Source organism: Pan troglodytes, chromosome 11 (genome assembly GCF_028858775.2).
Source record: "Pan troglodytes isolate AG18354 chromosome 11, NHGRI_mPanTro3-v2.0_pri, whole genome shotgun sequence".
NCBI classification, from domain to species: domain Eukaryota; kingdom Metazoa; phylum Chordata; class Mammalia; order Primates; family Hominidae; genus Pan; species Pan troglodytes.
The window spans coordinates 40486664-40499532 of record NC_072409.2 but is presented as its reverse complement, the minus strand read 5'-3'; the positions used below and the strand labels follow the sequence as shown (position 1 = coordinate 40499532).

At 46.1% G+C, this 12869-nt stretch overlaps 1 protein-coding gene across 1 annotated transcript in view; it reads left to right on the top strand.

The window, feature by feature from the left end:
• The window catches only part of ANP32B (acidic nuclear phosphoprotein 32 family member B), a 32812-nt gene extending 30430 nt beyond the window's left edge, over positions 1-2382 (top strand). Inside the window, exon 7 of the mRNA XM_001156957.5 lies at positions 1932-2382. Within this exon, the coding sequence (XP_001156957.1) occupies positions 1932-1999 (68 nt within the window). The 3' untranslated portion in view covers positions 2000-2382. The remainder of the gene's footprint in view (positions 1-1931) is intronic.
• The last annotated feature ends 10487 nt before the right edge of the window (positions 2383-12869 follow it).

Sequence of the window (12869 nt, the reverse complement as noted above, 5' to 3'; positions counted from 1 at the left end):
TAATTGAACCATCATTTTCAGGATATATAAATAGATGTAGCAGTTTCCCAGTTTTGTCAGTGTTAGTCCTTTCCCCACTACAACCAAGACAAATGAAATAGCTGTTACTTATTTAATACTGTTGAAAGTATGCCAGCCTGGACAACATAGACCCTGTCTCTACAGAAAATTTAAAAGTTAGCTGGGACCGGGTGTGGTGACTCACGCCTGTTATCTCAGCACTTTAGGAGGCCGAGGCAGGTGGATCACCTGAGGTCAGGAGTTCGAGAGCAGCCTGGCCAACATGGTAAAATCCTGTCTCTACTAAAAATTAAAAAATTAGTCAGGCGTGGTGGCACGCACTCAAACCCAGGAGGCAGAGATTCAGTGAGCTGAGGTCATGCCACTGCACTGCAGCCTGGACAACAGAGCAAGACTCTGTCTCAAAAAAAAAAAAAGTTATCTGCACATGGTGGTACACACCTATAGTCCCAGCTACTTGGGAAGCTGAGGTGGGAGGACTGCTTGAAGTTGCAGTGAGGCTATGATAGTGCCACCGCACTCCAGCCTGAGTGACAGAGGGAGACCTTGTCTCAAATAAAAAGTCTCATGGTTGTGTCTCAGAAAATCAGGTGTTCACTGTGCTGTTGGCTGATGTTTTCTCAGCATCCACTTTGTCAAGCTCTCAATTACATTTACACTAGATATTACCCTGGTTAGGACCTCGTCACTGCCTTTAAGAACCTGTATGATTGGGAGGCCGAGGCGGGTGGATCATGAGGTCAGGAGATCGAGACCATCCTGGCTAACACGGTGAAACCCCGTCTCTACTAAAAATACAAAAAAATTAGCCGGGTGTGGTGGCAGGCGCCTGTAGTCCCAGCTACTCGGGAGGCTGAGTCAGGAGAACGGCATGAACCCGGGAGGCGGAGCTTGCAGTGAGCCGAGATCAAGCCACTGCACTCCAGCCTGGGCGACAGAGCCAGAGTCTGTCTCAAAAGAAAAACAACCTGTATGAAATATGATTTAACATATAGTTAATTTCATTAAAATAACCATGGATTTTATTAGTTGAAAAAATTGGTCTATATGTAAGTCTCTGTGTCTCGACTACATAATACTCTTAAGAATTTCCTTTTTAGTTAATATTAGTTTGCTACAATTTGAGTCTTAACGATGTTCCATACTATGTTTTGTGTGTTATTTAATTCTCAGAATAACCTTTTAAAGTCAGTACCATTGTCCCCATTTTACAGATGAAAAAGGCTTAAAGAGGTTAAGCTTGTCTGAGATCACTTGAAAGTAAGCATGTCTTGAAGACATGCTAGATAGCACGAGGGGTTTTGTTTTGTTTTTTTTGGAGACAGTTTCGCTCTTATCACCCAGGCTGGAGTCCAGTGGCACAATCTCAGCTCACTGCAACCTCCGCCTTCCGGATTCAAGCAATTCTCATGCCTCATCATCCAGAGTAGCCGGGATTACAGGTACATGCCACCATGCCTGGCTCATTTTTGTATTTTTAGTAGAGACGGAGTTTCACCATGTTGGCCAGGGTGGTCTGGAACTCCTGACCTCAGGTGATCTGCCTGCCTTGGCCTCCCAAAGTGCTGGGATTATAGGCATGAGCCAGTGTGCCTGACCAGCTCAGGTTAATAATAAGCACTTTAATAATTGCTAGATTTGTAAAAAGAAACATTTGGAAGACAACACCTTAAAATCAAGGAAACTGGATTAACTTTTCCTGGGTGAGTTGAGGTGCTGCTGTGCATTTTGCTTTTCTTGGTTCTGTGGTCACCACTTATACTTGCTATTAGTCACCTATATTAATCTGATCAAGTTTACATTGTTTTATCTCCTAACTGTCAAAAACTTTGTTGTTGTTGCCTCCATTGGCAATAATCTAAGCAAAATGCCTTTCCACTGTCCTAAAGTCAATTTTTGTTACTGTACAGAGGAGGAAGAAGGTGGGAAAGGTGAAAAGAGGAAGAGAGAAACAGATGATGAAGGAGAAGATGATTAAGACCCCAGATGACCTGCAGAAACAGAACTGTTCAGTATTGGTTGGACTGCTCATGGATTTTGTAGCTGTTTAAAAAAAAAAAAAAAAGTAGCTGTGATACAAACCCCAGGACACCCACCCACCCAAAGAGCCAAAGAATAGTTCCTGTGACATTCCGCCTTCCTTCCATGTAGTCCCTCTTGGTAATCTACCACCAAGCTTGTGGACTTCACCCCAACAAAATTGTAAGCGTTGTTAGGTTTTTGTGTAAGATTCTTGCTGTAGCGTGGATAGCTGTGATTGGTGAGTCAACCGTCTGTGGCTACCAGTTACACTGAGATTGTAACAGCATTTTTACTTTCTGTACAACAAAAAAGCTTTGTAAATAAAATCTTAACATTTTGGGTCTGTTTTTTCATGCTTTGCTTTTTAATTATTATTATTATTTTTTTTACATTAGGACATTTTATGTCACAACTGCCAAAAAAGTATTTTTAAGAATTTAAGCGAAATAAACAGTTACTCTTTGGTAAAGCCTAGTTGTATGCTTACATTTTTAAATTATACTCTCATTGTAAGCTCATGTTAAAACACCAAAGAACTGGTTTATTTGGCATTTTTATATTAGTAGTTGTTGAGGGGAATTGCACAAGTGTGTAGGATCTTTGAGCATTTAGATCAAATCCTCATTGATAACTGGGAGTAAATGAAGCATACTTTTAAAAATAACGTTCAAAATGGAATACTCTGGGGCCCTGAAAACCAGTAAAATGTTAGGTTCAAGTATTATGTGAATTAAGGGAAAGAAGATAGTGTAAAGCAAAAGGCCTTCACCAGAATCCCAAGAGATCTGAATTCTAGTTCTGGCTCTGCCACTGATTTTCTGTGTGACCTTGTGTTGACTCTGGGTCACCAACCAGTCTGGAAAATTGAAGGGGTGTGACCAAATGGCTTCTGAAGTCACTTGTAGCACTGATGTTCTGTGACCCTTGCTGACAGGAAGGTCTGAAGAGAAAAATGGGCTTTCCACTAGTCTGAAGCATGTAGGGTTTGACTGATGGGTGAACACAGTATGGTTTGTTGTCAAGACAGGCGTGAAAAGGGGGAATGACATGTGAAAAGCCTCACCAAGCAGTGGGTAGGCACTGCCTGAGGTCAACTCAGGTTTTCCATAAGATGGAAATTTTCTCTATTCTTACAGATCTTAAAGGGATTTGAGAAAGGATATTCTGTCTGTATTCAGTGATTAACCGTTTAGCGAAAATAGATTTATGACTGCATTATCAATACAGTTTTTTATAGTGGAAGATTTAAGTATTGTTTTAGTAAATTTTAGCTTATAGCTGCTGGAATGAGTGAGGTTTTTGATGCATGTAAATGCAATATGTAAAATTGGAATCTAATTTGAATTTATAACAAGTCACAGTCTCTATGGAGCCCCCAAATACTGTACTTTAAAATCAAAATCTCCCATAGACTTTAAAATGGAGTTTCTTTTTTGCAAAGAAAATCCAAGAAAATTTGATTTCTGATTTTACAGGTATTACACATCATTTTCCCCAACCATAAGGCCATTTTGGCAAACCTTCAATACATTGTAAAATGGTTTCTTCTGTAGCCTAAGTGTGTCCTTAAGGTTTTGCTTATTTGTCAAATATCAAACACAGTAACTTTGAGTGATTATTTTTCCCGGTTTGTTGTTGTTGTTTTTTTTTAGTTGTTTTTTAAAGTTTACAGAACTTTCCAGTATCTACCAAGCCTGTAGGATATGCCAGGCTTATTGGCTGGGCAAAAGGGAAGGGAATTGGGTTAAAAAGACAAGCCAGCCCTTGGTGCTCATAGTAACTAGTCAGGAAGAAAAGACATCAACACAAGTAATATTTACTAGGACCTAGGAGCAAGAGGTTTAGGTAAGTTTTAGTGTAGCTCAGAGGCTGGAGAGGTGGCACCCAACCTGGAGGGAGGGAAGCTTCTTAGAAAAGAAAGTACTTCAGCTGCACATGCAAGTGTGAGTAGCGTCTATAAATAGGAATAGAGAGAGAAGGGAGTATCTCGGTAAGCAGAGGTTAAAGGTAGGAAACTGCTGAGTACAGTTAGATACAAGTAGATTTGACAACACATGAATAGATGATAATACTGGACAAGTCATTTGGGCCCTTGTAGGGGGCCTTGAAGGTCAAAGCCTTTTTGTGCATTATAGTAAAATGTTGATGTCACCTGTATGTGGCCAGTGAAGATGCCTTTGACATGGTCCTCAGAGAAGCAAGCTGTTTGGTGATGAGGTCACACAGCAGACTATTTTTGGAGTTGTCTCCCATCTGAAGGAGAACATTGAGAGGGTTTGCTTCCAGCTTCTGCAGTAAGTTGAGTTATAAAATGTCTGAGCTTGGTGGCAGCTATGATGGGCTAGATGACTGGTCCTGACTAGCTGCTCCGAGGTTGGTGGAGGTGTGTTCTACATACACACCTACATGTGTGATACATTGGTATGCCATCTTTTTGAAGCTATTTTCTTTTTTCTTTTTTTTTTTTTGAGATGGGAGTCTTCGCTGTCGCCCAGGCTGACATGCAGTGGCACAATCTTGGCTCACTGCAACCTCCGCCTCCTGGGTTCAAGCAATTCTCCTGTCTCAGCCTCCCGAGTAGCTGGGACTACAGGCGCCCGCCACCACACCTGGCTAATTTTTGTATTTTTAGTAGAGACGAGGTTTCACCATACTGGTCAGGCTGGTCTTGAACTCTCCTGACCTCAGGTGATCCACCCACCTTGGCCTCCCAAAGTGCCAGAATTACAGGCGTGAGCCACTGTGCCCGGCCCATGGCGCCCTGTTTTCAACCTCTGCTCTTACCTTTAGTTCACTCCTCTTTCAGGAGTCCAGCACCTGAAGAATGATAGTGGCCAGCGTGGAAATGCACAAACCACCTTGTGTAAGATACTGCACACTACCCGCTCCTGTATCACCACCACCAGGACTCCTGGTACATACTCCAGGACAGATACAGGAGAGTTGAGTCGTCCTGTTCCTGGCATTCCTATTTGGGCTACACTACCTACCCCATCGCCAGAGAAAGGTGAGACAGAAGCACAAAGTGGTTGTACACTATGCTATGACCTTCTAGTTTTCTCCAGCTCTGTTGCATTGTGCTGCCATCAATTTTAATGAGCCTGATGATACCGCCGTGTTGACAGTTTGGAAAGGGAATCAAGTTACTAGTAGACTTAAGCTGCAGCCAGCCAAACAGTTGCTCTGCAGGAAAATCACCAAGATTGCAGTGAGTGTGGAAGTCCTCAGAGCCAATTAGGTCAGCTTAATAATCTCTGATCAAGTGGGTATTTTATAACTTGTCCCAGGGGTGTTGGGAGGGCATATGGAGAAAATACCCTTATTCTATTGCTTTTTGTTGTTGGAGACGGTCTGACTCTGTCACCCAAGCTGGAATACACTGGCACAATCATGGTTCACTGCATGCTCGACCTGGGCACAAACAATCCTCCCACCTCAGCCGAGTAACTGGGACTATAGGTGCGTGCCACCATGCCTGGCTAAATATTTTTGGTAGAGATGAGGTCTCACTATGTTGCACAGGCTGGTTTCAAACCCCTGGGCTCAAGTGATCCTCCTGACTTGAACTCCCAAAGTGCTGGGATTACAGGCATGAGCCACTGCACCTGGCCAGAGTTAACTCTATTTCTGATTAAGGGGACTTGACCCCTGGCCAGGAGGGGCCTGGGGTCTCTGTGTTTAAGACAGCACTCCCCAGCGCCAGCCCTGGCAGAGGAAGAGTGGAGGTATGGGGAGGCAGGCCTCAAACAGAATCTAGAGATCATATTCTAGCCCCAACCTGGCCACTGAATGGTATTTGCTCCCCTCTGTCACTTCCCCTCTGAGCCTCCAGTTCCTCAACTGAAACTCCGAGGCCCAAGCTAAGTGAGCCTGCAGGTTGTTTCAGCTGTACAAATCTGCATGTGGTTCACCGTGAGCCTAACCAGCAACAGGAATACTAATTGTATTTCATGCTCTTACTCCCAGTTACCCTCTGAAGGAGTAGGTAAGGGTTTGGGCTAGTAGAAAATGTCAGAGCTATGTTTAGGCTGATGGAATTGAAAAGGATAGACCAGTAGCATGGGGCCAGATGAGTGCTGCACTTTGAGTGAAGGAGGTGTCTTCCAGAAATTGCCACAGGTATATACATAAGTTGGCCAGACTAGTCAGTCATCTAGTAGTGTTACAGATGCAGGTTAGTACATACATCTGCCATCGATGGCCATTTACTGAGAGGAATTTAGTCTTCAACTTCCCTGAAAAATAACCTATAATCCCCTTTTATGGATGTGGAAACTGAAGGATTTAGAGGTGAAGTGCCCTATCCAATGTCATGTGGCTAGTAATGGTGACCAGGCTGGGATCCAAACCCAGCTCTGCCCAAACCCAAAGCTGCTGTATGTCGCCATATATCCCTCCCTAGGGCCCTTGCTCCTGGCTCAGTTCTGATGAGAAAGTCAGTGGACTTATTTCTCCCTTAGTCCAAAGCAGGGAGCAAAGTAGACACTAGCTAACAAGACTCATTGGTTCCAAAGGTTCAGGACAGGGTGCGAACAGAACTAGTTGTCAGAGTTGGAACCATAAAATGCTTAGGGACACAGGCAAACAGCGAGCACTGTAAATACAACTGGCTGGGCATGGTGTCTCACGCCTGTGATCCCAGCACTTTGGGAGGCTGAGGTGGGTGGATCACCTGAGATCAGGAGTTCGAAACCAGCCTGGCCAACAGGGTAAAACCCCATCTCTACTAAAAATACAAAAAATTAGCCAGGCATGGTGGTGGGTGCCTGTAATCCCAGCTACTTGGGGGGCTGAGGCAGAAGAATCACTTGAACCCAGGAGACAGAGGTTGCAGTGAGCCAAGATTACATCACTGCACTCCAGCCTGGGCAGCAAAAGTTAAATTCCATCTCAAAAAAAAAAAAAAAACAATACTTACAACTACAACTCTTACGATAATTTCACACTGTGGGAGGCAGCCCTGTCATATACTATCTTAGAGAACTTGCAAAAGACCCTTTGCTTCTTGGAGCTCAGTTTTCTCATTTATAAATTGTGAGAGCCCTGCCCACTCTCTGAGTCGATAAGCATGACAGGGCAGGATACCCATGAGGAGTAACTTGAGAAGAGCTGGGACAGCCTATGCCATGGGCCTCTGTCGGTGATAGACTGCACTAGCGTGCATCCAGCCAGGGCCTGAGCACACAAGAAATCCCTGGAAGTGGTTCTGCATAGCTGGTGCTAGATCAGCTGCACCTGGGAGTCACAGTAGCAATGTGTGGGTCAGAAGCCAGCATCTGCGCAGAGTGAGTGACCTGGCGCTGGAGAGTCTGACAGTGGGTGAAGGGACCTGCCAGCCCCAAGAATGGGAATTCCCATCCAGCCCTGGTTTTGTCCATTCCAGTGATTTGGTCAGGGCCCGATCTGCCCTTAGGCTCCCTTCCTGCCGGAACATGGGGCCATTGTTTCCTGCTTCTGTAGCCACCTAGTTCCCCTGACAGCTACCTGTCCAGATCCTACCTACAACCATCCTGCCAAGCTCAGTCCTGACCAGCCACTGACCTGCCTGAGCCCTGCTTCTGACAAAGGGAGTGATGGCCCCTGATGTGTCCGTGGCTCACTGCACTTTACAGGCTCTTGCACATTCATTGTCTTGTTCAAAGGAGGCAGTGTGAGGATCTGACCCCATCTTTCAGACAAGGGAACTGAGGCTCAGGGTCACTTGCAAGGTCCCAGAGTGCAGATCAAGGGTGACTTCTTTCCCTGCCTGCCTAATGCTACTCTTGGGAAAGGCTGGGGGTGAGGCAGCTAACAGGACTGCTAGGACCACTCCATTTAGGCAAAGCTTGTCTCAGTGGATGGGAATTTCTGAAACCTAGAGCTCTTCACAATGCAAGTGTTTTCAGCAAGTGGAAGACAAGAAATGAGGCTGAGGAAATCCAAGTTCCCACTGACAGCTTCTCCTGGGTCTGCATTACTGACCACCTGAGAGCCCTCAGTGCCGGCCCGCCACCCCCAGCTTGTTCTCCACCACTGCTCAAGTGACCACACAGCTGGCGCTCTCAGCAGCTCCTAGCTCAGGAACTTTCGGTGACTTCCCAGGGCCTGCAGAGCACTCCTGGCATCGTTCCCCCACCAACCTGCTCTCAATCCACCTTCCAGCCTTCTTTTCACATGGTCCCCACATGCCTTAGCTGGCCATCTGCACCTTGTCGCACTTTGACTTTGTTCATGCTACCTCCTCTGTCTCTTTCCCTACCTGCACCAGCAAAATCCATCCCAGTGTTCAAGAACCAGAGCAAACGCATTAGCCCCAGACAGCCTGGCAGGCAGGAGGCTTCCTCCCCTGGATTTCTCGTTGGATGACCTTGATGACTTGTTCTGCCCCTGGCAGTGACTGCTCTGCTCCCTGTCCTGTCTCCCCTGCCAGATAGCACTCTGGGCCACGTGTCTGATTCCTCTTGCTGGGCCCAGTACACTGGCACTCAGTGAATGTTTCCTCAATCACCAAATGTATTCGTTTCCTGGGGCCACTATGACAAAGTACCACATGCGGAGTGGCTTAAACAACAGAAATTGATTGTCTCACAGTTCTGGTGGCTAGAAGTCCAAGATCTAGGTGTCAGCAGGATGGGTTCCTTCTGAGGCTGCTCCAGGCCTTTCTCCTTGGCTGGGGATGGCCATCTTCTCCATGTGTCGCTTCACATGGAGTTTTCCCTGTGTATGTGTGTGTCTATGTCCAAACTGCCCTTATTTTTGAGGCAGAGTCTCGCTCTTGTGGCCCAGGCTGGAGTGCAATGGCGTGATTTCGGCTCTCTGCAACCTCTGCCTTCTGGGTTCAAGTGATTCTCCTGTCTCAGCCTCCCGAGTAGCTGGGATTACAGGTTTGTACCATCACACCCAGCTAATTTTTGTATTTTTACTAGAGAGGGGGTTTCACCATGTTGGCCAGGCTGGTCTCAAACTCCCGACCTCAGGTGATCCTCCTGCCTCAGCCTCTCTAAGTGCTAGGATTACAGGTGCGAGCCACCGCGCCCAGCCCCTTTTCCTTTTTCTTTTTCTTTTCTTTTCTTTTTTTTTTTTTTTGAGACAGGGTCTCTCTCTGTCACCCAGTCTGTAGTGCAGTGGCGTGGTCACAGCTCACTGTAGCTGCGAACTCCTGGGCTTGGTTGATCTTCCGGCCTCAGTCTCCTGAGTCACTGGGATTGCTGGCATGAGCCACTGCATCCTGCCCAACTGCTCTTTTTCTAAGAATATCAGTCATCTGGGATTAGGGCCCACCCTAATGACCTCATCTTAACTATTTGTCTGTAATGACCCTGTTTCTGAATACAGTCACATTCTGAGGTACTGGGGGTTAGGACTTCAACATATGGATTTCAGGGGGGCACAATTCAACCCCTAACACTAAACAAATGAGTTGTGAAAACCTCTGGACCGAGAATGGCAATGGCAGTCAGGTGCTTCACTCCCCTCATGGTCCGGTGTTTGGACACAAGAGTGATGTGATTAAAAGGAGGAGTTGGGAGCTCGAGTCTGGAGAACAGAATCAAGTCCTGGTTTGCTTCCTATCTGTTTTGTGATCTGTGTAAGTCAGTTATTCCAAACTGTATTTCTCTTTCACATTATATTAATTATATTAATTCCCATCTCCCTTCCAATGTCACCAGAATTGTTTCATTTTGAGGCACAGAGGGCTAAAATGGCAGCAGATTATACAAATCAATACAAGAGGTCTGGACTCTTAAAAATCAGAATTTACCAATCTGGAGTTAACAAAGTTGGTATCTCCAGACATTTATGGAAACTTCTAATATGCAATGAAAGGCAAGAACCCTGGGCTGGAAGAAACCAGATCACATCTAGTCCCTTGGCTGATGCTGAAACGCCCTCTGCAACATGCCTACCTTACTTGTTGGATACCTTGGTGATGGGGACCCCGCTCCTTATAAGGCAATGTATTCCATCTTTGAAAAACAGAAATTTGGCCAGGCGTGGTGGCTCATACCTGTAATCCCAGCACTATGGGAGGCTGAGGCAGGTGGATCACGAGGTCAGGAGTTCGAGACCAGCGTGGCCAACATGGTGAAACCCCGTCTTTACCAAAAATACAAAAATTAGCCAGGTGTGGTGGCACGCGCCTGTAATCCCAGCTACTCTGGAGGCTGAGGCAGGAGAATAGCTTGAACCTGGGAGGCGGAGATTACAGTGAGCCAAGATCCCACCACTGCACTCCAGCATGGGACAGAGCTAGACTCCGTCTCAAAAAAACAAAACAAAACAAAACAGATTTTTTAAATCTCTAAAATAGTAAGGCAGACCAGGCGCAGTGGCTCACTCCTATAAATCCCAACACTTTGGGAGGCCGAGGCAGGTGGATTGCTTGAGCTCATGAGTTCAAGACCAGCCTGGGCAACATGGCGTAACCCCATATCTACAAAAAATAGAAAAATTAGCCAGGCACAGTGGCGTGCACCTGCAGTCCCAGCTACTCAGGAGGCTAAGGCAGGAAAATCACTTAAGCCCAGAAGGCAGAGGTTGCAGTGAGCCAAAATCACGCCATTGCACTCCAGCCTGGGTGACAGAAGTGAAACCCTGTCTCAAAAAATAATAAGAATAAAATAGTAAGGCAGCTGTATTTTTTTATCATGAGCCTTGTTACTAATATGGTAAACAAATCCTTTTTAAAAGGCTCTTATTTATGCAATTTCCTGTAACACTTTTGGCTGTAATTTTGCCCAATGGAGCTAAAGAAGAATGGATTTAATTCAGCTCCTTTCTTTTTAAGACAGAGTCTCGCAATGTTTCCCAGGCTGGTCTCAAGCAATCTGCCCACCTTGGTTTCCTAAAGTCCTAGGATTCCAAATGTGAGCCACCACACCCAGCCAAATTCAGCCTTTTTTTTTTTTTTTTTTGAGACAAACTCTGGCTCTATCAATCAGTGTCTATCAGGGGTATCCTGTTGCTTGTTCCATTACATCCCTATTGATACAGCCTTAGCTGCCAGCCCTGTGATGTCACCATCATACTGCTATAGCCACTGGGCTCAGTCCCCTGAAACTTCCTGTGTGCTCTGCTATGCACATGAATGAGCCTTGTCTCCCCCACCTCTCTGTCCTGGACCTAGGCTGGTGATGTTTTAGGCCCCAGTGAATTTTTTTTAGTTTGACAACGGTTGTCCCCTATCATGACTTCCCTGGAGGCCACTCAGACAATAAAGAAGGAAGCCCTATTTTAATAATGCAGGCTCCATTCCTCATGTCTATGCTTAATGTGGGGACAGTTCTGGAAAGGGAGGACAATAAGTACCCAGAGGTAATGGCAGACTCCCTCCTGGTGTAAATCTAAAACTGCTCAAATCACATGGGACAGCCCAGCCATCCACGTTAGAACTGATGCCATTCTCCTTGGGGAAGAGTCATTGATTCTTCCACTCAACACACTGAGCATCTACTGTGTACACAGCTCTGTGTTAAGTACTGTTTACTTGGATCAGCAGAAGGGCTCAAATGTCAGGAGGTGATGAGTTATATTTATATATGAGAATACAAAAAGATGAACAGGATAGAAATAATCTCTAGTCCTACCCACACAGAACCTACAGGCTACTGAGCAAAACACTTATGTAAATATGTAATTGCAATGCAGTGTGTAAGTTCCGTAGCATTGGGTAGTACACGAACTGAGGAAGGGCAGGGCAGGGACAGAGCTCCCGAGGAAATGACCTGAGGAGTGAGTAGGAGGGAGCCAGGCAACATGCGAAAAGAAGAGCATTCAGAGAGCAGGACCATCCTGTGCAAAGGGCTGGGGGCCAGACAGCTGAGAGAAACTCAGCATGGGAGGAATGAAGAGTGAAGAGGATGCTCATGAGAGATGAGGTTGGGGAGGTAGGAGTGGAGCAGGCCAGAAAGAGCTCTCGGGGCCAGGCGCAGTGGCTCATGCTTGTAATCCCAGCACTTTGGGAAGCTGAGATGGGTGGATCACGAGGTCAGGAGTTCGAGACCATCCTGGCCAATATGGTGAAACCCCATCTCTACTAAAAATGCAAAAATTAGCTGAGCGTGGTGGTGGGCGGCTGTAATCCCAGCTACTTGGGAGGCAGAGGCAGGAGAATTGCTTGAACCTGGGAGGTGTAGGTTGCAGTGAGCCGAGATCGCTCCACTGCATTCCAGCCTGGGTGATAGAGCTAGACTCCGTCTCAAAAAAAAAAAAAAAAAAAAAAAAAAAAGCTCTCTTGGGGTCTTTGAACAGCCTTAAACAAGCAAGTGGTGGGACCAAAATTTCTTTTTGAAATTGCACGTGGAGGCTGGGTGTGCTGGCTCACACCTGCAATCCCAGCACTTTGGGAGGCTGAGGCAGGCAGATCACTTGAGGTCAGGAGTTCAAGACCAGCCTGGCCAACATGGTGAAACCTTGTCTCTACTAAAAATACACACACACACACACACACACACACACACACACACACACACACACACACACGAAATAGCTAGGCATGGTGGTGGGTACCTTTAATCCCAGCTACTTGTGAGGCTGAGGCAGGAGAATCATTTGAACCCGGGAGACAGAGGTTGCAATGAGCCGAGATCGTGCCATTGCACTCCAGCCTGGGCGACAGAGGTAGACTCCGTCTCAAAAAAAAAAAAAAAAAGAAAGAAAGAAAGAAAGAAATTGGGGAAGGAGCAGGATTAGAGGCAGGAAGACCATTTAGAATAGGCAGCAATCTATTCTAGAGGCAGCAGTCACAATGAGGAATGAAGAGGGCCTGAGCTAGAGAAGTGGACAGGCTGGCAAGAGGTTAATAGGGTCTGGGGTTAGGGAGAGAGGAAATGCAAGGCAGGCACTCA